At 43.3% G+C, this 26,575-nt stretch overlaps 1 protein-coding gene across 1 annotated transcript in view; it reads right to left on the reverse strand.

Moving 5' to 3' along the window:
* The window catches only part of stxbp5l (syntaxin binding protein 5L), a 598,592-nt gene that overhangs the window by 8,747 nt on the left and 563,270 nt on the right, over positions 1-26,575 (reverse strand). The window contains exons 27-29 of the mRNA XM_041210884.1: positions 21,844-22,009; positions 20,530-20,641; positions 11,112-11,332 (exon numbers count right to left, since the gene is read on the reverse strand). Of these exons, the coding sequence (XP_041066818.1) occupies positions 11,112-11,332; positions 20,530-20,641; positions 21,844-22,009 (499 nt within the window). The remainder of the gene's footprint in view (positions 1-11,111; positions 11,333-20,529; positions 20,642-21,843; positions 22,010-26,575) is intronic.

A 26,575-nucleotide genomic window follows, 5' to 3' on the forward strand; every position in this document is an offset into this window, starting at 1 on the left:
CAATCCTCTATTACAGTTCACACGCCCATTTTGGCTTTGCTATGCAGGTTTAAAAATAGAAATATTTTGATTTTTTTTATATTCTGCCTAATGAATTCCATCCCCTTCCCGTCCATAATAACATGCTTTTGTTTTTCATCATAAGGGTGGTGTATTTTCATGCAAAGTTTTAAATTAGGTTTAGCTTTCTATAGGAGCATTATCATTTAAACCTGTACCGGTTACTTCCAGATTGCCTTTCCCCATTCTGAAAGTGAAAAATTTTACTTAAACAAAACATATCCACTGTTGTAGTTCAGTAATCTGGAAACATAAGCTTCTAGGATGAAATCCTAGTAAAATGGTAGTCTGAGATCTTATGTTAAGCTTTAGCTCAAACATTCTGTAATGTAATCAGAAGGTCTTGAATTATTTTTCAAACCATTTTTGTGAATGGGGGTTTTGGAGAAAAGCCATTTCCTTTCCAGCGACCAGTGGAAGGAGACAACATCCATTTCCCTGAATGGCATTATTGAATTAATGCATTGTTAAGAGCTCTTGAAGTCTTCAGAACTGATACCACTTCTTATCTCTGCATTTCAGCATCAACTGGAAAGGAGAAATAAAAAGTCCAAGTGAAAGGCTATCAGAAAGAACCCAATGACATAAACAGCCTCAGTAACACTAATTGCACAAAAAAATGGTTTCAGTACAGAGATCTGTAAATATTCACTAATTTTAAACTGTGTTAGAGGGGTGAATTTCCTTTGCCCTTCTGTCTGGGTATGTAAGGTTTAGGTTTATTCCACTTAACCTGAACTGAATCAATGCATATTTCTGGTTTCTGGTCCATTCCATTTTCCTAACACAGCCCTGATGCAGAAACACCTTTTGGCAGGGGCTTGTGCTGGAGGAGGGGAGCCAACCACAGTCCATAAATATCAACTAGAAGGCCTTCACTCCATGGTCGCACCTTCTCATCCTGAAAAACTTTGTATCTGGGTCCTTCTCAGATACTCCAACTAAGTGGGCTGGATTCAAGGAATAAAGCTATTATGAATACAACCTTACATTTCAGCTTGTGAGAAGTGGAGACCTAAGAAAATGAGGCAGCGGCATTGTAATATCACTTCCATCAGATTAGTATTATCTTAAGTACTTACACCTGCTGCAGGTATGCTGCACTCTCAGGGATTTCCCAAAGAACTCAAGCATTGCTAAGGGCTGAGCTTTATGGATGTCCATCTTATTTTCCTCTGTTTTGGCCTAGGGAATAGGAATTCCCCAAGTGTAAAAGAAAGGACAATAATTCAAGGTAGGAATACGAAGGCCTGTAACTTCCTAGCTAATCAGCTCCCCTTTCTTGAACAGAGATGTAACAGGAAGGCAATCCTGCCTTGGTTAGGATTTTTTGTATTGGTGGCACTTTAACTTTCATCTGTTAATTTTTTCATGCTGGCAGCAGCTGTTAGTATGCAGCATGCCTTTGATGGATAATGGCATTCACAATTCTAATGATACCATATGATATTGACAAAAATAGTATTCAAGAGATTTATTGCTTTCAAGAATACTCAGCCTGTGCTTTGTATGTAATTGGCACAAAGACCAGCTGCCACATGCAGTTTAAAGATATATTTTCAAGTCATGTATAATCTATCCTTTTTATTAAAGGGTGCTTAACTCAAATTATCTAATAATTCATTTTTAGTGCTAACATTATTTTCCTGTGTTACCGACATTGTTTCATTTAAATTATTGGACAATTCACATTTTTAAGGGAAAAATATATTGAATTATGTCTGGATTGAATTATGTATTCAGCAACATTTTACAGATGTTACTGACTGTTGTAATAATCTTTTGTCGATAAACAGAACCTGATGCTATATATACTTAAAAGGGAAGAAAAGTCAAGTTCTGCTCAACAGACACTGCTTTTTATAGGAGAGAATAATATAAATACCAGAAATTTCCTTGATGATTTAGTAAGTTGTTTTAAATCAAGATAAATTAAAGAAATTAGCTTGGTCAGTACAATCAAATCTGAGTAATTCCTTTATCCTTAACACATGAGCATACAAACTAGCAGCAGGAGTAGGCCACTTGGCCCTTCAAGCCTGCTCCGCCATTCAATAAGATCATGCCTGATCTGACTGCAACCTCCCACCTATCCCCCAATAAACTTTCATCCCCTTATTAATCAAGAATCTATTTAGTTCTACCTTAAAAATAATCAAAGACTCTGCTTCCACTGTCTTTTGAGTAAGAGACTTCCAAAGACTCACGACCCTCTGAGAAAAAAATTCTCTTATCTCTGCCTTAAATGACTGACCCCTTATTTTAAAACTGTGACCCTTAGATCTAGATTTTCTCACAAGGGGAAACATCCTCGCCACATCCACCCTGTCAAGAATCCTCAGGATCTTAAAGGTTTTGATCAAGTCACCTCTTACTCTTCTAAACTCCAGTGGATACAAGCCTCACCTGTGCAACCTTTCCTCATAAGACAACCTGCCCATTCCTGGTATTAGTCTAGTAAACCTTCTCTGAACTGTTTCTAAAGCATTTACATCTTTCCTTAAATAAGGAGACCAATACTGTACATGGTACTCCAGATGTGATCTCACCTGTGCCCTGTATAACTGAAGTATAACCTCAGTACTTTTGTATTCAATTTCCCTCGCAATAAATGATAACATTCTATTGGCTTTCCTAATTACCTGCTGTACCTGCACATTAGCCTTTTGCAATTCGTGCACGAGAACACCCAGATCCCTCTGCACCCTCTCACCATTTAAATGATATGCTTTTTTATTCTTCCTACCAAAATGGACAATTTCACATTTGCCCACATTACACTCCATTTGCCAGATCTTTGCCCACTTGCAACATATCTATGTTACTTTGTAGCCTCCTTACGTCCTCTTCACAACTTACTTTCCTACCTATCTTTGTGTCATCAGAAAATTTAGCAACCATACCATCTGCCCCTTCATCCAAATCATTTATATAAATTGTAAAAAGTTGAGGCCCCAGCACTGTTTCCAGTGGCACACCACTCATTACATCCTGCCAACCAGAAAAAGACCCATTTATAGCTACCCTCTGTTTCCTGTTAGCTAGCCAATCTTCTATCCATGCCAATATATTAACCCCCACACCATGAGCTTTTATTTTCTGCAATAGCCTTTGATGTGGCACCTTATCAAATGCCTTCTGGAAACCTAACTATAGTACATCCAGCAGTTCTCCTTTATCCACAGCACATGTGACTCCTTCAAAGAACTCCAATAAATTGGTTAAACGTGATTTCCCTTTCACAAAACCATGTTGACTCTGTCTGACTGTTTTAAACTTTAATTGCCCTGCTATAACATTCTTAATAATAACTTTTAACATTTTTCCTATGACAGCTGTTAAACCAACTGGCTTGTAGTTTCCTGCTTTCTGTCTCCCTCCCTTTTTGAATAAAGGAGTTACATTTATTATTTTCCAATCTAATGGAACCTTCCCCAAACCTAGGGAATTTTGGAAAATTAAAACAAACGCATCAACTCTTTCACTAGCCACTTCTTTCAAGACCTGGGAATGAAGTCCATCAGGACCCGGGCACTTGTCAGCCTGCAGCTCCAACAATTTGCTCAATACCACTTCTCTGGTGATTGTAATTTTCCTGAGTTCCTCCCCCCTTCCATTTCCTGATTTATAGCTATTTCAGGGATTATACTCATATCCTCTATAGTGAAAATAAATGCAAAATACCTGTTCATCTGCCATCTCCTTATTTTCCATTATTAATTCCCAGACTCACTTTCCAAAGACCAATGCTCACTTTGTTAACTCTCCTTATTTAAACATCTATCTATACATAACAGAAAAATAGATAACACTGTGAGAAATGCCTCAACGAATGACTGATATTGTGTAATCGTACTGTGCTACTTAAATTGTTGCAAATACCTCATTCATGCTTCATGTTAACATTTTAGAGGTAATGTTTAATTCTGGTAAGGTTATTATTGTGAACATAAGGTAACTTAGGGCAGAATTTAGCCCTTGGCTGGCAGGCGGGCCCCACCGGCTTGGCGGCGGGCAGGCAGCCGAACCCCGCTGCCGAAACAAGGCCTGCTGCCATTTTGAGTGAGCGGGCCAATTAAGGCCTGCCCAGTGGCCTGCTCAACAGGAATGCATAGCGCTTCCTGTGCAGGTAGTGGAGGGAATCCCCTTCTGTCAAAGTGCACCCTTTCGCGCATGCATGCGAAAGAGCGCACTGCTCCCTGAGGCAAAGTTAAGTCTCAGGGAGATTCGTGAGAGGTAAGCAAGCTCTAAAAATAGATAAACATTAAAATTATTAACAATTCCCCCTCATGTGACAATGTCACACGAGATGGGACATGTTAATAACAAACACATAAAATTTACTAAATTTTTAAAAAACGGACATGAAACTTCATTCCGCCAGTGGATAAAGTTTCATTAATAATCTGCAGCCCATTGGGGCTCCTGGCCTGCCCGCCAGCCTTAAGATTGGCCAGGCAGGGTGTTTAATAAGGTTAATTAGCCTGTCAATGGCCTTAATTGGCCATTGACAGGTCGGCGGGCGGACTGCTGATTTCGCTGTCCGCCCGCCTTCGTGAATATTTAAAGGGACTGGGATGACGTCGCAGGTTCCTCCCAATGTCATCCCGCGTCATTTTCCCCTCGGCGAGTGGGCCCCGCCCCCAAACGCCACGGGGAAAATCCTGGTCGTTGGATTGCCAACCTTACAGGATTGATCTATAGTCTCCAGAATTGAAGATAAAATTCCAAGACACAGTGCAACTCTGGAGAAAAAACATTGGGAAATTTAACAAGATTTTTTTTGTCATTTTCTTTGAACATTTCTTTTTACCAGATATAAAAATATTGAAAATAGGGTGGGGAGGAAAGACTGTTTGGCTGATGGTCAAGCATCATCCAGTTTGGTAATGTGTCTATTTGCTTTCTATTTGTCACAGGTAGGCAGTGTGCCACAAGGATGGATGTGTTGACTGGAGTATGGGGTCAAGTCATACGATGAAACCTCCATGAATACATTTAATCACAGTTGGAAACCCTAAGGTAACTAAAATGCTAGGCTTTAGAGATTGCCAGAACACTTTAAAAGAAAGCAGCAGTTCAGAAGGTTACCCATGTTAATTTAACAGAGTCAGAATATAAGAGATAGAGCCATAAAACGGCAGGTGGGCTTACTGAGCTGAAGAACTGGAGATGTGATGTCTTATATCTCTTATATTCTGCTTTCATAGACGAGCAGTCCAGAAAGATATTTTGTTTTGGGAGTTAGAGCTAAATTAGTGTAAAGCATCCAGTGAACCTTAAGAGGCTACATCATCATTGAGACAGGTGGAGCTTAAGAAGGTTCACTGGTTTCAATTTATCTGTGTGTTTGCTGGGATAATTTTAAAGGGTGCTGTTGTTAGCAGGCTACAGGCTCAAAGAAGTCCTGGGAGCCATTGGTGCAGCTGTTGGTTGCAATTTGGACTTTGTGTGTTTTGCAGCCCACAGAGGAGCCCTGGGAGCTGTTAGCAGGCTACAGGCAGTTAGGGCTCAGCAAAGTCCTGGGGAACTGAGAAGGTGATGGAAGGTTGCTGGTTTCGTGCCAGGCAGTTAGGGCTCAGAGAAGCCCTCGGGAGCCGTGTATAGCTTAGTGCAGCTGGAATTCGGAGAAACCCAGCGGCAGTGCCAGCTTAATGAAGCTAGTGGTCTGTGAAAGAGTTGGAATCGTGCTGGTAACGAGATGCATGAGTGCAGCTTTGGGAATCCTGGGGAAACGCAGTCTCATAAGAGATTGAACCATTGGGAGGGAGCAGTCATTGAGGCAGTCTGAGTTGGAGTGGCCTATGAGGAAATTTATAAGCTAGATCTTTGAAAGTGAGGAGGTGAAATTCCTTGTGAGGGAGACAGATTTTTAAGGAGATTTTGATTCTCAGTGGTCATTGACATCTGGGTGGATTGCTTAGAAATCCTAAGATATGTCTTGGTCGCATCTACCATTTAATGTGAAGTGTGGTGTGTTCGACCACAGTTTGCTTGTTAATTCATATTTAACTCATGTTAATTCTGAATGTTAGAGTATAAGGTAGATATTGCAAATTGTTTTCCTTTTCTGACTTTGCATTGTAAAGTTTTTCTTTATTTATAATCGTGGAATATTTTGGCTTTATTTTCCTAGTGGGTAACTGGGATTTCAAACTTTGTCTGCTTTAAACAAAAACTTACTGGTTCCTAACTGGTTCATAACAATATAAGTAGGACATGTTTGTCCCTCAGATTCTCCACCAGATGATTGTTTCTTGTGATGGATGCCAAACCGCAGAAAGAGCAGAATTTTTCGCTCAGCGTGCAGGTGCGCGCCCTACATACTCGAGCATAAAATAGCGCGCGATGACGTCAGTGAGTGTCCCAACATCATCGTACACTTGTGCGATATTTCGGTCAGTGGGTGTGTGTGCTAAACTTGGAAGCAAGCTCGCCGACAGTTAAGAGGGTAATTAGGCCTATTAATGATGCAATTAACTGGGACTTTTCGCTGCCCGTCCAACCTTATGGTTGGTGGTGGGCGAATCAGCCAGGAGCCTTTCCATTTTTCAGGAAACCTCATCCAAGGACGGAATCAGGTTTCCGTCATTAAATTAAAACAAAAATGTGTGGACAGAATTTTTATGTTGTATATGTTCAGGTGACTGTTTCTGACGTGTGGGCATTTTTTCCCCGGTTTTTAAAGTCTTTATTTTTTGTATTTAAATTCTTCAGCTCTCTGAGGCAGCTCTCTGCCTTCAGGGTGCTTTCATTACGTGCTCCCCCGCACCCACGCTGACTTCAGCACTCTCTCCTTCTGCCCCCAACCCAGGCAGCGCTGATTGTATCAGCGTGTGCTTCACGCTGGCTTGGCCGTTATTTGGCCAACCAGTGTGAAATCACGGTCAGGGGCTGATTGCAGTCGGTGATCTGTTTCCTAACCCCTCCTGGGCTTGCTGATTGCACCCACCCACCAAGCTGAAAATTCAGGCCTAAGCGATTGCCCATAATGAGCAAGTCACTTGGGCTACACTTGCAATCATTCTACTTTGTAGGAGTTTTGGCCAATGGTGGGATAAATGAATAGATGCAAACTCACACCCCACTGATTTTATTGGCCTAAATTTTGCAGTAAAAATAATGTCAAGGCTTGCCTGAGTAAAATTGATGGCAATTTTTGGTGTCCAACCATGCGCAATTAAACCCACAAATCCTAAAGCTGCTATCAGTGATACCCTGCTCCTTCATAAACTGTGCAGTTGCAGTATTCACTGATGGAGTCTGCAAGGAGTTCACTGTCAAGGTGTGGACTTAGGTTAATTCTCTCTCTAAAATGGCTGCAAAAGTTAAGGCTTGTTTAACCAGGAGTAACTGAGTTTTCAGTGGTGTATTATGTGATAATTACTGCTAAACAATCTATCTGTACCTGAAAAAATAATTTTATAAATGTGGATTCTCATCCGCTCAGAAGAAAATTAATGTTGCAGATTTTTAGAAACATGAAAAATTGAAATAATATTTTAAAATATTGTTTTTTTGCTTTTTATGTCTTTCCATTAATTCCATGTATATATCCCAATCTTTATTTTTGCTTCTTGTACAATGATTTGAATGTATTTTATATTTGCTGTTTTTACTTCCTGGTTTTCTGCCTATGTGTCCCAGTGAGCATTCTTCAGTCTGATTGGTTGAATAGCCTCCCTGCTCACAACTGTGTTGAATTCAAATAGATGCCAGATTACTAGAAATCTCTGCTGACAAGCCTGCTGCAAGGTGAATAGTGAAAGCTGTTCCTTCACTGCTAGCAGCAATTCCAGGCCATTGGGTTTCTGAAGCAGAAAAGTCCAGTTTATGAACCCGAGTCCCTGTCACTCTAATTTATTTGCCTTAACAGGATGTTTTTAAGTTCGTAGACCAGCATCATAGAGAATGCTGCCACTTTGTTTCATTAGAGGGGAAAATATGGTCATCTAACCATGGTATCTGCTGGCCTATCATTGAATGGCTTATAGTTTCAAGCTGGAGTAGGATGTATCATTGTGAGAATGCTAAAAAGGCTGGTGAGTTTGTAGTATAGGTTATAAATACATTAAGGGATTGTAACCTCAGCATTTCATTCACAAAGGTGGGGATTTTTTAAGGATTACAATTTTATAAAAGATGAATAATCCTTTTATTTGAGGCCTGAATTTTTAACTCGGCAGGAGAGCACCATCGGTGGTCTGTTATCCAGCCAATTCCTGCCCTGCCGATCGAGCCTGCTCACCGAGCTAAAAATTCAGGCCTAAGAGAAAAGGATTATGCACCTTTTATAAAATTGCAATCATTAACCGCTGACCACGATCAGCCCTCTAATCCTAATGCCAGTCAGTGCAAAGTGTGTGTTGAAAAGCTCAGCGCTGCTGGAGTGGGGCGGGAGGACGGTGAGTGATGATGTTAACATGGGTGCGGGCGAGTGCTGAGAGAAAGCTCCCTAAGGCAGAGACCTGCCTCAGGGAGCTGCAGACCCGAAAATGTCCCAATAAAGTTTTAAAAAGCTAAAAAATAGTGTCCAAGCATCACAATCAGGCACTTGAAAATATAGGTGATAAAAATGCAGCCCACAGATTTTTAATTTTATTTTATTTCATAGTGGAAACCTCAAACTGCCCTTGGATGAGGTTTCTTGAAAAATGTAAAGGCCACCTGGCTGATTCACCCGTCCGCTAACTGTAAAGTTGGATAGGCGATGAATAATTGTACCGTTAATGGGGTTAATTGCCCTCTTAATTGTTGGCGGGCGCGCTTCCAACTTTTGCGCGTGCCCGCAGAATGTAATATTGCGTGAGTGTGCAATGACGTCAGGATGTTCGCCTGATGTCATCTCGCTTAATTTCACGCTTGATTGGGTTAGGTGCGCGCGCGCCCACCCAATCGATATAAAATTTAGCCCTCAGGATATTTTCTTCCTGTTCCCTTTTTTTTTGAGACTCCTCCTGCCACAAGCCATCCTCTTGTGATTTGCAATCAAGCTTCTGCCAATGAGATTCTGAAACCAGCAGATGAGAAGTTATAATAACAGCATGGAATAATTTTCTCTCCATGGGGAGGAAGAACCTGACTTCACATTTATTGTCCCTACATAACTGGCGGAATTTTAACATGGGTGGGATGGGTGTGGCTGGGGCTTAGCTGGGCAAAAATTCCAAGCACATTGGGAGCTGGCTCCAGAATGGCTTCTAAGCTTTCCTGAGACGAGACAAGGGGTGGAGAGCCAACCCACTCCCAGGAGGTCGACTGGCATTTAAATATGTTAACGAGGCTGGAAGTCTCAGATTTAACATGCTTTTCAGGTTTAACTGTGGCTGACCGGGTTTCCCAAGCAGCTACGGTGAGACAAAGACAGCCTCAGAAAGAAAGCAAGTGCCTTCACAGTACACCTTGTGGGTCAGGGGGAGCAGCAGTGCTTGCTCCAGGCCCCCCAAACTTTCCCATTATCAGAAATCTCCCATCCAAATTCACTGCTGGGATTGGACTCCCCTGGAGCCAGTGACTGTACACCCTAGCTGGGTTGAGGAATCTGACCCCCCACCCTCCGGATCAGACCCCTCCCCCAAAGCTATGGATCAGATGCCCCTTAGATTGTACAACCCCTCCGGGATTGGAGTTCAGACACTCCCTATCAGGTTGGTGATCAGACCTACTTGGTCCTGCGGCCTATACCGGATTTCTCTGCACACAACGGAAGCCAAGCCTGTCAATCAGGCTGACTTCCCAGCAGGGAACTTGTTGAGGCCAAAAGTCAAATGCTGTGGAGCTCTGCAGGTAAAACCTAGACCTCGGGTTTTCATGTGCTATCAGACTCTCTTATTCCCCCTGCGTTAGCATGTAAACAAACTCCCTCCACTGAATCTGCTCAGAGAATAACTTACTGTGTGAAAGATAAGGGCAAAAACTTGTGTCCTAGTTTTTGAACAGTTGTTACATATACAAAGTTTAAGATGGTTATGTTTTGGGACTGTCTCTTTAATTTAAGGTAAAATGTTGGAAGGAAGGTTCATGTGACCTGCTCTGAATTCTGCTTGACAACAATCCTGGATGGCTTATTTGCTATGAGGACAAGAGGGATCTAAGTCAAGAGACATGCTCAGAAGGTGCAAGATGTTTACACCTGTGGACAATAGCAACAGCATCTGTGCTGACTGTGGGTAGACTGTTAGTCTCCAAGTGTGAAAGGAGGTGTTAGGAATGTCAGGTTTTATAAATGGTTATACTTTAAACTATCCATTTAATTTCAAGCTATAATGGAATTGGGGTCTAGAAGTTGGCTAATTAGCATTTGTACCTGGATATAAGTCTCATGGAGATGGGGTTTAAGAGGGGAAGAGTCCATAGCAAACCATTGTAGTTTCGGGTTATAGGGTTTCTTAAGATGTCACTGAACCTCACAGAAACAAGTCAGTCTGTAGGATTCAAAGAAAGAGAGAGAGAGAGCACGAAACTGAGGCAGCCAATCCTGTAACTAAAGCAGAGAAAATGCTGATCCTATTGTTCACCATGCAGAACATTAATGGGAGCTCACACACAGATTGAAGAGACTGAGTTTGTGAGGATTTAAAGGAAGCTGGAAATTTCACCTAGTTTGGGGGTTGGAGGGGATCTCCAGTATAACCCTTACAGTGAAAGTCAATGCTGTGAAAGTGATAAAGAAAGGAGGCCATAGGGAGTGGAGAATAACTTTGGACTGGTTCTGGGAGAATAAAGCGTCCACATAAGGGACAGAGTAAAGCACAACCATGGCATGGGATTATTTTAAAAATTACATGGGGAAATTTTCCATAGTTTAGAGAATAAGTTGCTTAAAAAATAGTGTTTAGTTAATGTTCCCTTTAGTTTGTTACAGTAAAAGTCTTAAAACTTGAAATCTGGTCTTTTCAGTCAGTCACTGTAAATTCAAATATCATTTTAAAAGTCATCGTTCTCTATGTGGATTGTAACACAATGCACAGCTCTACAAAGGTAGATAACCTTATACCTTATGGCCATTTACTGCAAAGATGAAAATTATTTAAACAAGAAACACTTTTTACCTCATGTGCATGTTTAGAGAATGTCTCTGCACTTGCCATCATGGCTGCAGTTCGGTCTTCCAGCTCGCCCAGTCTCTGCCCACGTTCATCCAAAGCAATCCGAGCACGAGCTAGATCACCCACAACTCCAGATGCCGCACCCTTAACTCCCTCAAGTCCACCAGGTCCAGGAATGTGCTGGGCAAGAGTCCGAGATGCTTTGCCTGCTGAAGCCTCACCAACTTAAAAGAAAAAAAACAGAAAAAGATTAAGAAAATCATAATTATAATTTACTGTTGTGTTTTTAATATTCCAGAAAATAAATAATTATCCACATTTTTTGACCAGAGAGTGGTAAAGCTTGCAGCTGGTCTTCAGATTGTCTCAATTTTTTCAGTAGAGTGGTGTCAGCTGGTCTTTAGGAAACTCACAAGGGTTTAAACAGCTAAACAAACATTTCATATAGTTTTATATCTTGGTGCTGGAAACAGTAGCCAACATTGCTTCTCAGGCTGTTTTCATGCCTACTGTGACAATGGAGTATCATCAGCAAGAAATGCTACAGATTTCAGCTGTTTAAACAAGTTCATTTACTGGAATGGTAGTGTAGTGTTAATGTGAATGGATTAGTAATTCAGAGGTTGGACTAATGCTCTGGAGACATGAGGCAGAATTTTTAGCTTGGCGGGCGGGCGGGTGTGTGCCCGACCCGCTGGAGCGTTAAATAAAGCGTGTTGATGTCGGCTGAGCGTGCCAACGTCAACGCACACTTTCGCGATCTTTTGCTAGGCAGGGGTGAGATGAAGGCAGAGGTGCGCCCGCCATTAATTAAGTGGCCAGTTAAGGCCCTCAAGACACCAATTGTCTCCAACTTTACATAGCCCATGCAATTTTTAGGCCATCACATGGGCAAAACGGGCAGACCACAATTTGCAAAACCTCATCCATGGGTGGGATAAGAGAGGTCAGTTGCCTTGTCAAAGTGCTTAGTGAAGAGTGCAGGATATTACTTGCTGCTAGTTGCTTCTATGAACAGGACAAGTTCATTTTGCTTCAGAGCTGCGTTCAGATATTTCAAAGGCTTCAGTGCAGGACTCACTGTTGTTTTCCAGGCCACCGGAGGATTTACACTGTTTGGGGCCTCCCAGCTATCAGACAGCCTTCGCTTACCCTGGTAATGGGGATTATGGTCTCCGCTGGAGGCACCTCCTCTGAGGAGGAAGAGGGGGCCAGAAGCAGGAGGAGGCCAGGTGTCCCTTTTCAGCTTCTAGGGGAGCGACCTGTGGGAGGGGAGGCGCATACACAAGGGCTGCAGGGCCAACAGGAAGTCCAAGGTGGAAGGGGTCACAGAAGACATCACTATCTTGCTGCCAGGGTTTACAGATGGCGATGCAGCTACCTCAATGTGTCTGAGGTGCAATGCCGACGGAGGCTCCATCTCTCACGGGAGACAGTGACTCCATCTGTTAGAGATTTGCTCCGACTGTGTGGGTGGACACCCCATGCCAGCGGCGCTGAAGGTCATGGTGGCCCTCAACTTCTATGCCTCTGGCTCTTTCCAGGGGTATCTTTGTGGAGTGTCCCAATCAGCTGTCCATAGTTGTGTCAAACTGGTAACAGATGCTCTGTCCAGGCATGCATTTACTTTCATTCATTATTGTACGGATGAGGCTAGCCAGGCAGAGCGAGCCAGAGTCTTCACAGTGATTGCTAGGTTCCCCCGCATCCAGGGTGCAGTCAGCTGCACACATGTGGTCATCAAGGCACCAGTGGGTGAGCCGGGAGCCTTCATCAACAGGAAGGGATTCCACTCCATGAGCGTGCAGATAGTGTGTGATCACGAGATGCAGATTCTGCAAGCGTGTGCAAGCTACCCTGACAGCTCCCACGATGCCTACATCCTCAGACACTCCCAAGTGCCGGGGCTCTTCAGTGCTCCAGCCCGACTGGATGTATGGCTGCAGGGTAACAATGGCCATTCCCTGAAAAGGTGGCTCATGACGGCTCTCCACCATCCAAGAACAGAGGCCGAGCAGCGGTACAGCAGGAGCCATGCCTCCACAAGGGCAATGGTAGAGAGAACCATTGGTCTTCTCAAGCTGCGCTTCTGATGCCTGGACCATTCGGGGGTGCACCCCAATACCCCCCAGATCATGTATCACTGATAATGGTTACATTTTGTGCTCTCCACAAGTGGGGACGCAGTGGAGGAAGAAGATCTTGACGCAGCTGCACAAGCAACAGATGATGAGTCCAGTAGTGAGTCCGAGGACGAGCACAGTGGGGAAAACACTGATGGCATAGACACCGACCTAGATAACCTACAGGGAGGCAGGGACACCCTTCAGCTTTGATCCTTTAGCTAGACTACCAAATCAGAAACACCTCCACATGCCAGGGCTGCAGGCTACATACTCAAATCTCTGACAGGACCTGTTCCTTGGTCAATAACATAAACTATGTGCCTTTGCAATAAAGTTTCAGGAGACACACATCCGTCATAACATCATTGTCTACCCTGCACCTACAGAACAAGTGAAGCATACAGAAGCCAGTTGCATAAAATAACATATCATTTACTTGTGAATATTAAAAGTAGCAGAAATTAACATGAACTGGTGTTTTCCATCGCACCATTAAAAAATGAAGGAAAATTGGGGAACCAATTGTCGCCTGTGATAAGGCCGTGCTGTGCTTAAGATGTTTTAAGTTTTCACTTGCAGGTGCTACGTCTAGGTGCTCCCCCCTCGCTGGCACCAGCATTGGAGACATCCTGCTCACTCTGCTGTCTTGTTGGCCTTGGTGACCATGGCAGGCATCCTCTAGCCCATGGAACCTATGCTGGCCCTACCTGGTACGGAGCAGCCAATGCTATGGCTAGCATCTCCCCAGTCTCTGCAGCCGCATTAAATGCGATGGTCACTGGCAGAGGGGAGGAGGAGCTGCTGCCATCATCCAGAGTGCCCTGAGAGGACCCCGCAGAGATGAAAGGCAGCTCATGCGTCAAAGTCAGGTTGCTTTGGAGCTCCCTGCTTACCATTGATGGATGGGCACCTAACTGGGATACTGGGTGCCCAATCCATCTCCTACACTGACACTGACTAGCTGAGGTCATTACTGGTGTGAGGGCGTGCAGGTCAGAGCGCATCCCCAGGAACCCCTGTTTGAGTCCCTGGAGGAGACACTCCATGAGAGTCGCCACTCTCTCCATGGAGGAGGCATTGCACTGGGTCTTGAGGGTCAACACAGTGCTTATGCTCCGCAGGGACTCCTCCTCAACGGACACCATGGCACACATACCCTCATGTATCTCCGCCAGATCCTCCCACACACTCTGCTGGAGATCCAGCATCTGTTGCCTCAGGGACGACTCCAGAGACCCATCATCAGCCATTGACTAAGCATTGTCCTGGCCCCCAGTAGCCCTCCTACTGCCAATACCCCGGGCACTCTCGGCCTCCGCCTGCACCTCAAGCGAGTGTGAAGTGCCCTCACCAATGTGCACCGATAGACCACATGGCGATGTTATGCCCACCAAGGTGCTGGTATGTGTGTGGTGAGCATGGTGGTTCTCAGGGGTCGGGGTGGGGGGTGCCTTCAGGCTCCTCATAACGAACTGCTGGTGAGCCTAAAAGGAAGAAGAAGGACATGTCATTAGTTTAAGTCATGAAACTGTCACTGTAAATATCTGGCACCCTGGTGAGACAGAGATATGCATCATGGTGCCCTCGTCTTTTGATTTTCAACGGGGATTCCCAGGTTCCTGGCTCACAACAATATAGAGACAACACTGGAATGGTAGCAATAACCAACATTCTCACCTCAGTGCACTGCACTCTTACCTTCCTCTGGCATCCCAACCTCACCGTGGCCGCTTGACTGAGGTGCATGGCGCCTCTCCAATTCCAGGGGCTCTTGCTCGTATTGTGAGAGGATAAGGTGGTGTGGGGGTACCCCACCAGTCCACGACCTCTCAGCATTGTTATGGGATATTTTCTCCTGAAAGGGCAGGGGAGCACTGATTAGTCCACTCTCTTAGCTGCAGCGCCATTGCAGCCTGGCCAATCCCAACTGAGAAACACCTCGCAGGGCTCAGCTGATTAATGACCCTGGAGCTGCAAGGTACTCAGTCCAAGCAGCCAGGGCCCAACTCCTTGGCCAGCTCCTGCGTCATTGACGTTTGACACTCATAATCTAACATCTCTAATTTTTGAGGTCTGCAGGGGATGAGCAGCTCTTAACTGTTCTGCAAAGTGACCCATGCCAACATGGTACTCACCCTTCTTGATCGGAGCAGATCGTTGAAGCACTTCCGGGACTGGACCAATGTGCACCTCACTTCGTCGTGGCTGCTGACCCTGGATGCCACCTCCTCCCAGGCTTTTTTGGTGAGGTGGCAGGTGGTGGGGGGGGGGGTGCTCCTCCTCCAGTTCCCGGGGACAAAGGTTTCTCTCCTCACTGCCACATCCTCCAGGAGGCTGTGAGGCACTCGTCCGAAAAATGTGGGGTCGCCTATCCCGTCGGTCTGCCCTCCTGCATGCCTTCTCTAGCCGTACGGTCTCCATTGGCAACACTTCCACATGCTTCGGTGGCAGCCTTCCAGGGGCTGCCAAAGCTGCATTTGAATCGGCCACCAGGTCGCCATTGGAACCAGCAGATATCATGCCCCAACCCTGCCCCCGCCCATCCCTTCGCGCATATTCCAGGCCACTCATCACGCTGAGTGGGCCTTAACTGGCTTGCCTGCATAAAATCACGGAGCACTGCCGATTGCAAGCGACCATCGGATTCCCAATTGTCCCCGCTGATCCCGCACGCCAAGGGCAAAATTCTGCCCATGAGTTCAAATCTCACCATGGCAGCTGGTGGAATTTAAATTCAATTAATTAATAAATTTAGAATAAAAAGGTAGTCTCAGTAACAGTGAACATGAAACTGCTGTAATTTCGCAAAAACCAATGGAGCTGAAACATTTGCAAGAATCTTCAACACAAGTGCTGAGTGGATGATTATCTCGGCCTCCTGCTGAGGAACCCAATATCACAAATGCCAGGCTTCAGCCTATTCAATTCACTCCATGTGGTATCAAGAAATGCCTGAAGGCACTGGATGCAGCAAAAAGCTATTGGCCCCAACAACTTCCAGGCTGTAGAACTGAAGACTTGTGCTCCAAAACTAGCTGTGCCCCTAGCCAAGCTGTTCCAGTTCAACAACAGTAATACTGGCATCTTCCTGATAAAGTGGAAAATTGCCCAGATATATTCTGACCAAAAAAAGCAGGACAAATCCTATCAGGCCAATTACTACCCCATCAATACCCTCAATCATCAGTAATGTGATGGAAGGTGAGACTGATGGTGCTATTAAGTGACACTTACTCAGCAATAACCAGCTCACCGATACTTAGTTTGGGTTCTGCCAGGGGTAGACAGCTCCTGACCTCATTACAGCCTTGGTCCATACATGGACAAAAAAGCTGAATTCCAGAGGTGAGCTGAGAGTGATTGCCCTTGATATCAAGACAGCATTAGACCAAGTGTGGCATCAAGAAGCTCCAGCAGTTCCATTGCCTCGAAACCTAACTGGATCAGCTATATAAATACAGTGACTACAAAGAGCAGGACAGAGGGTGGAAGTTTTAAAACAAGTAACTCATCTCCTGACTTCCCAAAATATGTTCACCATCTACAAGGCACGCGGAATATAGGAAAATCTCCACTTGCCTTGTTGGGTAATGCTCCAACAGTTCTAAAGCTTAACTCCATCCAGGACAAAGCAGCCCGCTTGAACATCATCCCATCCACCTTAAACATTCACTCTCTCCACCACCAGTGCACAGTGCCAGTCGTCTATACTGCCTATAAGATGTACTGAATATCTAACCAAATTTCATTAGTCAGCATTTTCCAAACCCATAACCTCCATCACCCAGAAGGACAAGGCAGCAGACATATGGGAGCATCACCACCTGCAGTTTCCACTCCAAACCACAGACCATTCTGACTTAGAACTATAACCTTCATTGTTGCTGGGTTAAAAACTTGGAAACCCCTCCCTAACAGCGTTGTGAGTGTACCTGCAGCAGTTCAAGGTGGCATCTTACCACTGTTGTGAAAATCTGGTTTGTAATTGATATGTTTTAGAACATAACTTTTACTTTTAGGGATATAACGTTTCAGGTTGGATGTCAAAGTGCTCCATGTATGCTAAATGGAAACATCTGATTGAGAAACTGATAAGCAACCCTGAAGTAAGTGCAATTCATATAGACCTGCAGTAATTATAATTCGAAGTGTTTGTTTAATGAGGTCAGACTTAGAAGGTAGAGGACTTGTACCATGGAAGACCCATCTCTGGACCTCTTGGTAGAGCCAGGGTATCTATTGTTATCTCAATAAAAGCTGAAAGCAACTTAGTAAACATGGGGATTTCTTCATGGATCCAGAGGGTCTGAACAGAGGCAATTACATTCATTAGAAATATAAATTATTCATGTGGGTTACAGAGTCAACAATTTATGTTGCAGGTAAAATATTTAATTTATATTTCTGTTTGAGGACATCCCTAAGTATGCCTCATTGTTATAGAGATGGGCTGTGGGGGTAGGAGGTTATTTTGTTTAAGTTATTTGGATATTTGCTCAGAAAAAAGACAATTGCAGTTTTGGTTTGCTGTATATTGCAGCTCATTGGAGTTGGGAGAGTCAGAGGAAATAACTGTTAGTCAGATCTGCATCTTAAGCAGAGAAAATACTAACTTCATTGTTCATTGCAAGGAATGTGGGTGAGGCTTGAGCTCAGTTTGGAATTCATGAGGGGAAAATAAGCTGGAAGATTTGCCTAGCTCGAAGCTAGAGGAAGATCTACAGGGTCCTCACAAAGCCTTGAGGCAGAAGGCAGTTTGCAGTTAGTTTAGGGGCGGTCAGCTTGGAATAGGTAGAGAGAAAGCATCTGCTAGGAGCTGGGAATCAGCTGTGGGACCAGCAGATGTACAGAAACTGTGGGGGCATAGAGGTTTATTAAGAAACAGAGGTGTTCCTGATGTTTAAATCCCCATGAATGCAGTGATGACTAGGTTTGAGCTAAGAAGTCCACAGTCTTAAGGCTTTGAAGAGAATTTGTGGATCATTTAGCCAAAACCTAATGGAAGGATCCCCATGAAATTTCATATCTGAGAATTTCTGGAACACTGAAGAAAATTAAAGTGAATTTGGAGTGCTGTGTCATACCTTGTGGGCTGGTCACCAAAGAAGTGAATGAACCATTAAGATTTGTGTAACATATTAGAGAATTCTTGGGTGGGGGTTGGTGGTGGGAGTAAAAAATTGAACTGATTTCATAGCATAAGTAATTATAAACTATAGTATTAAGTTAATAGTGCTCGCTTTGTTTAATTCTTTTTATAAAGTAGCTTTTTGTTTAAAAATGTGAAATCTTGTGGCATATATTTTTCAGTTAATTACTGTGTGTTCAGATTTCTCTTTAAATGTTAATGGTCTCTAACAGGAGCATAACATCATCACCTTTTAAGGACAATTAAAATTGCAACAAAGATGCTTTCTCTCTATGTATTCCAAGCTGACTGCTCCTTAGCTAACTGCAAACTGCCTTCTGCCTTGCCAGTGAAGACCAAATCCCATGAACAAATTTTTAAAAATCCTTCTAAACAATTAGACTAGATTACTCTTGCAGTCTGTTAGCTTGAACGTAAGAACACAAGAAATGGGAGCAGGAGAAGACCACGGGCAGAATGTTTTGGTTGGTGTGCAGGTGCACGCTCGACCCGATCAGATGTGAAATTGCGCGAGATGACATCGGGTGAGCGTTTCAATATCATACCGCTCTCGCGCGATACTTCAGTCGACGAGGACTCGCAAAAGTCGGAAGCGCGCCTGCTAACAATTAAGAGGTCATTTGGTCTAATTAAAGTTGTAATTGTCTCTGATTTTTTGAGGTCCGTCCAACCTTATGGTTGGTGGATGGGTAAATCAGCCAGGCGTACTTTGCATTTTTCATTAAACCTCATCCGAGGGCGGGATGAGGTTTCCATTATTAAACAAAAAAAATAAAAATCTATGGACAGCATTTTATCATGTATTTGTGCAGGTGACTGATTGTGATGCGTGGACTTTTTTTTCCTGATTTTAAAAACTTTATTTATTGATTTTAAAGTCTTCAGCTCCCTGAGGCAGCTCTCTGCCTTCAGGGAGCTTCCATTCAATGCTTGCCCATGCCTGCGCTTATGTCACCACCCACCCTCCTCCAGCCCTCACCCCAGCAGTGCTGAGCATTTCAGTGTGTGCTTCACACTGGCTGGCTGTTAATTGACCAACCAGCGTGAAATCGCAATCGGGGGCCAAATGCGATCAGTGGTCTGTTCCCTGGCCCGCTTGCCGACCTAAAACTCCTGTCCCATATGGTATGGGACAGGTCTGCTCTGCCATTCAGTATGACCATGGTTTACCTTGGGCTTTAACTCCACTTTCTTGCCTGCTCCCCGTATCCCTTGCTTCCCAAGAGATCAAAAATGCCAATCTCAGTCTTAAATATATTCAATAATGGCATATCCACAACCTTCTGGCGTAGAGAGTTTTAAAGATTCACAATCCTTTGAATGAAGAAATTTCTCCTCATTTCAGTCCTAAAGGATTGGCTTCTATCCTGACATTGTACCCCCTTGTTCTAATTCCTCAGCCAGAGGAAGCAATATCTCAGTATCTACCATTTCAAGCCCCTTCATTTTCTTAAATGTTTCAATGAGAGCACCTCTTATTCCTCTAAACTCCAAAGAATATGGACCCTATTTTTTCAGCCTCTCATCATAGGACAGCCCAATCTTCCCAGGGACCAATCTAGTGAACCTTCGTTGTACTGCTTCTGATGCAAGTATTTCCTTCCTTAAATATGGAAGCCAAAATTGCACATAGTATTCCAGGTAAGGTCTCAGAAAAGCCCTGAACAATTGCAGCAGGACTTATTTTTGTGATCAAAACTCCTTGCGATAAAGGCCAACATGCCATATGTTTTCCTAATTGCTTGCTGTACCTGAATGCTAACTTTTTGTGTTCCTTAGCATGTGCATGGATATTGAAACATATAGCATTCTCTTATTGCACAGTAGTATATTATTTTGAAAAACCACATAACTCACTTTTTAAAAAAGATTACTTTTTCTTTTCTTTGGTACTCTTCAGAAGAGGGGAGGAAGACAAATTGGCACAAAAATGGTGAGGAAAATCACCTTTCCATCATGATATTATAAAACACAAATTTGAACACAAATCTACATACCTTTCATATTTTGCATTTATCACATTGAATATTTTAATCTCGTGAATCTATTTGTGCCTGACCAAAACTGAATGTAAAGGAATATCTAAATGATGATAATTGTGAAACATAAGTGATGACAAGTTACAGTGTCCTTCTCATTAACTTACATAGCTCTTCTCTATCAAAAGTTTGTCCACTTCCTCCAAAAAGCCCCTTTAAGAAGCCTCTGTTTTGGGCTTCTGGGGTTTCAATGGGAATAAACAAATCTCCAAGCATTTCCTGAAAAAGTAAATGTACAGATAGTCAATAATATCAAGACTCATGGACAAGAAGGCAGCTGGAGAAATAGTATTAAATAGTAACGATTATTTTAGCAGCGATGTAACAATTGAATCAGCTTAATGAAACTAACACAATTAAATCTAATTATGGAAGCAGCAATAAGGAGCAAGTTGACCACAATTGTTACTGTGGGCTCCAGTTACAGGGCTGAAAACAGCAATGTAATGAAACCTTACTGGGATCACCAATGTGCTTCAGTAGCTGCTTATAATATAGTGAACTCCTTTTCTCCTACTCGATTTGTACATTAGGCAAATGACTCACAACATTTAAACCAATATAAATGGATATATATATATTACAACTATATTTAAATATATGGAGCTTTACGTATTATCAGTAACAAAATGCACCATAATACGTCATAGTCATAAACTGAGTAGTTATCACTCCTAATAAACAATAAGTCTGATGAAAGCAGATAAAGCTCTGCATACTGGAACTGCTGCAATGCATAGTGGGTACCAACTGGGAACATGGAGTGTCATTCTAGCTGGTGCAGTCCACGAAACTGCTGCAATTCATAATTGGGGCAAAGCCAGAGACAGCAGTTTCACCTTTAATTTTCTGCTGAAAACTGTTGTAAATTTTTTACATAGGGCAGTCAAAGAGAAAGGAGTCTAGGCAAAGGCATTAAATGTAATTTTTTATGATAAATGTTTTGATAACTTCCATGTTGCTTTATACATTAAGCAAACTTATAATTTGGTATTTCTTTCAGTTCTCCGAGATAAGTTAGTTGACATTTAAGACTATGATCATAAAGATTTATTCAGGTGAAAGGTATTTTATTGCTGCTTATTTGAATGTGATGCAGACTATGAATCTCCAAGCACCATCACAATGTACTAAATCATTTGATTTCAGTTAAAATAACTGTTGGTTAAAACATCTGTTAAACAATGTATACTAAGCTATCTATCATGTTCTGAAAATATTCAAAATTCAGTGCATCTGTTGATGCAAAATAATGAAAATATTCCAAGTGGCGCTGTGCTTTCAATGTTTCCTTATCTTCAAAATAAAAACACCCTATATTACTCTTGCTTGCTCACCTCCTAAATTATGGGATACACATGAAAGACTAATTAAAATTCACTATTTCTGGCAAGAATTCCCAAATGGAACAGCAGCCCTACCTGAAGGTTTTCGCACATCTCTTGGCTGTAAGTAATTCGCTGAATTTCTGTCGGGGAGCTTAGATACAGGGCTTGCCCACCATTTGTAAAACAGAAAGTCCGTGCTATTCTCATATCAGTTAAAGGCAGGTAGTTTACATCCAACAATGGACGAAGACTTGGCAAGCTATAGTTTAAAGAATGTATACAATGCTGAGAATATTTGTTTCAGTTTAACACGCCAAAGAACATCTTCATTTTATAAGGGGTGACAAGCAATAAAGAATGAGTTTTTTGCTGAAAAAGGAGACATGCTGTTGAAGCTTTTCATCTTGGACTCATCAGGACAGATGCAAAAATGCTAAATTTCAAAGGGAACAACAATTTATACTGGATGAGTTGGCTCTGATTGATCAAGACATTGCTATGGCGAATGCACCAGGGCACTATTGTTCCCCACACTTTTGCTTATTCAAAAAAGGTGCAATGTTTGGACATATTCCTTTTGCCTGCAGAGGACAGATCCTGATGTAGCTTCCATCCTGTTAAGTGCAAGACAAAAAGCTTTGATAGCATGTCTGCTCAGCAACACTCAAATTCTGTTCCACCAAATGAGTTTTTAAATTTGCTTTTGATGAACACAATATAATTCATAAAACATGCTAAACATAATCTCATAATATATTCCATGAAACTTTATAATGGCCATTCACCAATTATAGTTATTTGGGATTAAATCACACCCCATTCATAAATGGAGAGAAAAACATGGACATTAATGGTAGTATGAAAAGAGAGCAAAGTGTACAATAATAAAGATAAAGCACTCTAAAAGAGATAGCAGCAGAAATATTTTTTAACAAGGGAAACTAGAGATGGTAATGAAAATTTTAGTGAAGAATTAGATGCGAATGGTATTTAGGCACATGGGGTTCAACGAATAATGTACTAAAATCATAGGCATAGAAATTTCCACCCAATTGTTTTTAGCTTAGCTTCAGATTTAATAAGGATTATAACTAAGAACAACAAAATAATTTGTGATGCATAACGACATTAAATAAGTGGTAACAGGGCAGGATTTCCATTCGTCAGGTGGGAACGGCCGTGAAATGGGCTGCTGCCCACGATCGGGCTCCAACCACGATTTCACTCTGGCTTGCTAATTAATGGCCAGCCAGCGTGAAACACGTGCTGAGAGCCTCAGCGCTGACGGGGTGGGGGCGGGAAGAGCGCAAATGCTGAAGTCTGCGCATGTGCGGGGGAGCGCACACTGAAAGCTCCCTGAAGGCACAGAGCTGCCTCAGGGAGCTGAAGAATTTTAAAATGAAAAATAAAGATTTTAAGAATAAAGGAAACATGTTCCCACATGTGACTCAGTCACATGAACAGAGACATATTAAAAATGATGTTTCAAAATTTTTTTAAAAATTACTGTCGGAAACCTCATCTGCCCGTGGATGAGGTTTCCTCAAAAATACTAAAGCCACCTGACCTATTCACCCTCCTGCCAACTGTAAGGTTGGACGGGCAATGAAAAATAGGATTAAATTAGTTGATTAATGGCCTCTTGTCGGCGGGTGTGCTGCTGACTCTAGCAAGTGCCCGCTGACCAAAATATTGTGCGAGTGCGCAATGACATCAGGACACTCGCCTGACATCATTGTGCATTATTTTACTCCCGATAGGTTGGGTGCGTGCCCCACGCGGGAAGTAAAACTCTGCCCATAAGGATCTGCATTCTAAATGATCTTGTGATGCATGATTGGAACTCAATTTTTATTTATTCGTTTGTGGGATGTGAGTGTTGCTGGCAAAGCCAGCATTAATTGTCCATCCCTAATGGCCCTTGAGAAGGACGTGGCAAGCTACCTTCCTGAAACGCTGCAGTCCATGTGGTGTGGGTACACCCACAATGCTGTTAGGGAGTTCCAGGATTTTGACCCAGCGACAGTGAAGGAACTGCAATATAGTTCCAAGTCAGGATGGTGTGCGACTCAATGGTGTTCCCATGCATTTGCTGCCCTTGTCATTCTGGGTGGTAGAGGCCGTGGTTTTGGATGGCATGAATGCTACTTGTCACTAATCAGCCCAAGCCTGAATATTTCCAGGTCTTGCTGCATATAGACACAGACTGTTTCAGTATCTGAGGAGTTGCGAATGTTGCTGAACATTGTGCAATTATCAGCGAACATCCCCACTTCTGATCTTATGATAGAGGAAGGTTAATGATGAAGTAGCTGAAGACTGTTGGGCCTAGGATACTACCCTGAGGAATTCCTGCAGTGATGTCCTGGGACAGAGATGATCATCAACAACCACAATCATTTTCCTTTGTGCTAGGTAGGACTTCCTTTTTTCCCTTAATTCCCATTGACTTCAGTTTTGCTAGGGCTCCTTGATGCCACACTTGGTCAAATTCTGCATTGATGTCAAGGGCAGTCACTCTCACCTCACCTCTTGGGCTCAGCTCATTTGGCTATGTTTGTTTCAAGAATGCAACGAGATCAGGAGTGGAATGACCCTGGCAAAACCCAAACTGAGCACCAGTGAGCAGATTATTGTTGAGTAAGTGCCACTTGAGAGCACTGTTGATGAACCTTTCCATCACTTTGCTGACGACTGACAGTAAACCGATGGGGTGGTAACTGGCTGGTTGAATCTGTCCCATATTTTGTGGATAGGACAGACCTGGGTTGATGCCAGTTTTATAGCTATATTGGAACAGCTTGGCTAGGGCCACAGCTAATTCTGGTGCACAAGTCTTCAGTACTATTGCTGGAATGTTGTCAGGGCCCCTAGCCTTTGCAGTATCCAGTACCTTCAGCTGTTTCTTGATATCAAGTGGAGTGAATCAAATAAGCTGAAGACTGGCATCTATGATTCTGGGGTCCTCAGGAGGATGTCAATGTCTTAGCAATCACATTGTTAAGGTGATTTACATTAGGGAAACAGGTGATGGGTATTTGAACACATATAAATAGGGGGTTAGCTGGGTCACTGCGTGAATGTAAGAAGTGTTGACACTGAACAAAGTCAATAAACCTTGTCAGCAAGGAAAGGTTCTGTGCCTTAATTTTGACTCCACCAACCAGCATGCATCCAGTTAACAGAGGAAGTTGAGATGTATCATCCACTCAGCACTTCTGGCTGAAGATGGTTGTAAATGCTTCAGCCTTACTTTTTGCAATGTTGTGCTGGCCTCCCTCATCATTGAGGATGGAGATATTGTGGAGCCTCCTCTTCCAGTTAGTTGTCTACTGGTCCACCACCATTCACGACTGGATTTTTAAAAATTAATTCATGGGATGTGAGTGTCATTGGCTAGGCCAGCATTTATTGCTCATCCCTAATTGCCCTCGAGTAGGCGTTGGTGAGCTGCCTTCTTGAACAGCTGCAGTCCATGTGGTGTAGGTACACCCACAGTGCTGTTAGGGAGGGAGTTCCAGGATTTCGACCCAGTGACAGTGAAGAAACAGCATGCTGGTTTTCCAAGTCAGGATGCCAGGTAGCTTGTTGGGGAACTTCCAGGTGGTGGTGTTCCCATGTGTCTGGTGCTCTTGTCCTTCTAGATGGTAGCAGTCGTGAGTTTGGAAGGTATTGTCTAAAGGATCCTTGGTGAGTTCCTGAAGTGCTTTTTGTAGATGGTACACACTGCTGCCTCCGTGCATCGGTGATGGAGGGAGTGAATGTTTGTGGATCGGATACCAATCAAGCGGGCCACTTTGTCCTGGATGGTGTCAAGCTTCTTGAGTGTTGTTGGTGCTGCACTCATCCAGGCAAGTGGACAGTATTCCATCATGCTCCTGACTTGTAGGTGGGGCACAGGCTTTGGGAAGTCAGGACTTGCACGTCACATGATTCCTAGCCTCTGACCTGCTCTTGTAATCACAGTATTTATATGGTTAGTCCAGTTCAATTTCTGGTCAGTGGTAACCCCAGGATGTTGATAATGGGGAATTCAGCGATGGTAATACCACTGAATGTCAAGAGATGATGGTTAGACTCTCTCATGTTGCAGATTGTCATTGCCTGCCACTTGTATGTGGCATGAATTTTACATGCTACTTGTCAGCCCAAGCCTGGATATTGTCCAGGTCTTGCTGCATTTGGCCATGGACTGCTTCAGTATCTGGGGAGTCATGAACAGTGCTGAACGTTGTGCGGTTATCAGCGAACATACCCACTTCTGACCTTATGATGGAAGGAAGGTCATTGATGAAGTAGTTGAAGATGGTTGGGCCTAGGACACTACCCTGAGGAACTTCTCCAGTGATGTCCTGGAACTGATATGATTGACCTCCAACAACTACAACCACCTTCCTTTGTGCTAGGTATGACTCCAAGCAGCAGAGAGTTTTCCCCTTGATTCCTACCAATTCCAGTTTTGCCAGGGTTCCTTGATGCCACACTCAGTCAAATGCTGCCCTGATGTCAAGGGCAGTCACTCTTAGCTCACTTCGGGAGTTCAGCTCTTCTGTCCACGTTTAAACCAAGGCTATAATGAGGTCAGGAACTGAATAAGCCTGATGGAACCCACACTGAGTGTCAGTGAGCAGGTTATTGCTAAGCAAGTGCCACCTGATGGCACTGTTGATGACCCCTTCCATCTTTTTACTGATGATCGAGAGTAGACTGATGGGGTGGTAATTGGTCTGGTTGGATTTGTCCTGCTTTTATGTACAGGATATGCCTGGGAAATGTTCCACATTGCCGGGTAGATGCCAGTGTTGTAGTTGTACTGGAACAGCAT

The sequence above is a fragment of the Carcharodon carcharias genome, chromosome 18 (assembly GCF_017639515.1).
Source record: "Carcharodon carcharias isolate sCarCar2 chromosome 18, sCarCar2.pri, whole genome shotgun sequence".
Lineage (NCBI taxonomy): Eukaryota > Metazoa > Chordata > Chondrichthyes > Lamniformes > Lamnidae > Carcharodon > Carcharodon carcharias.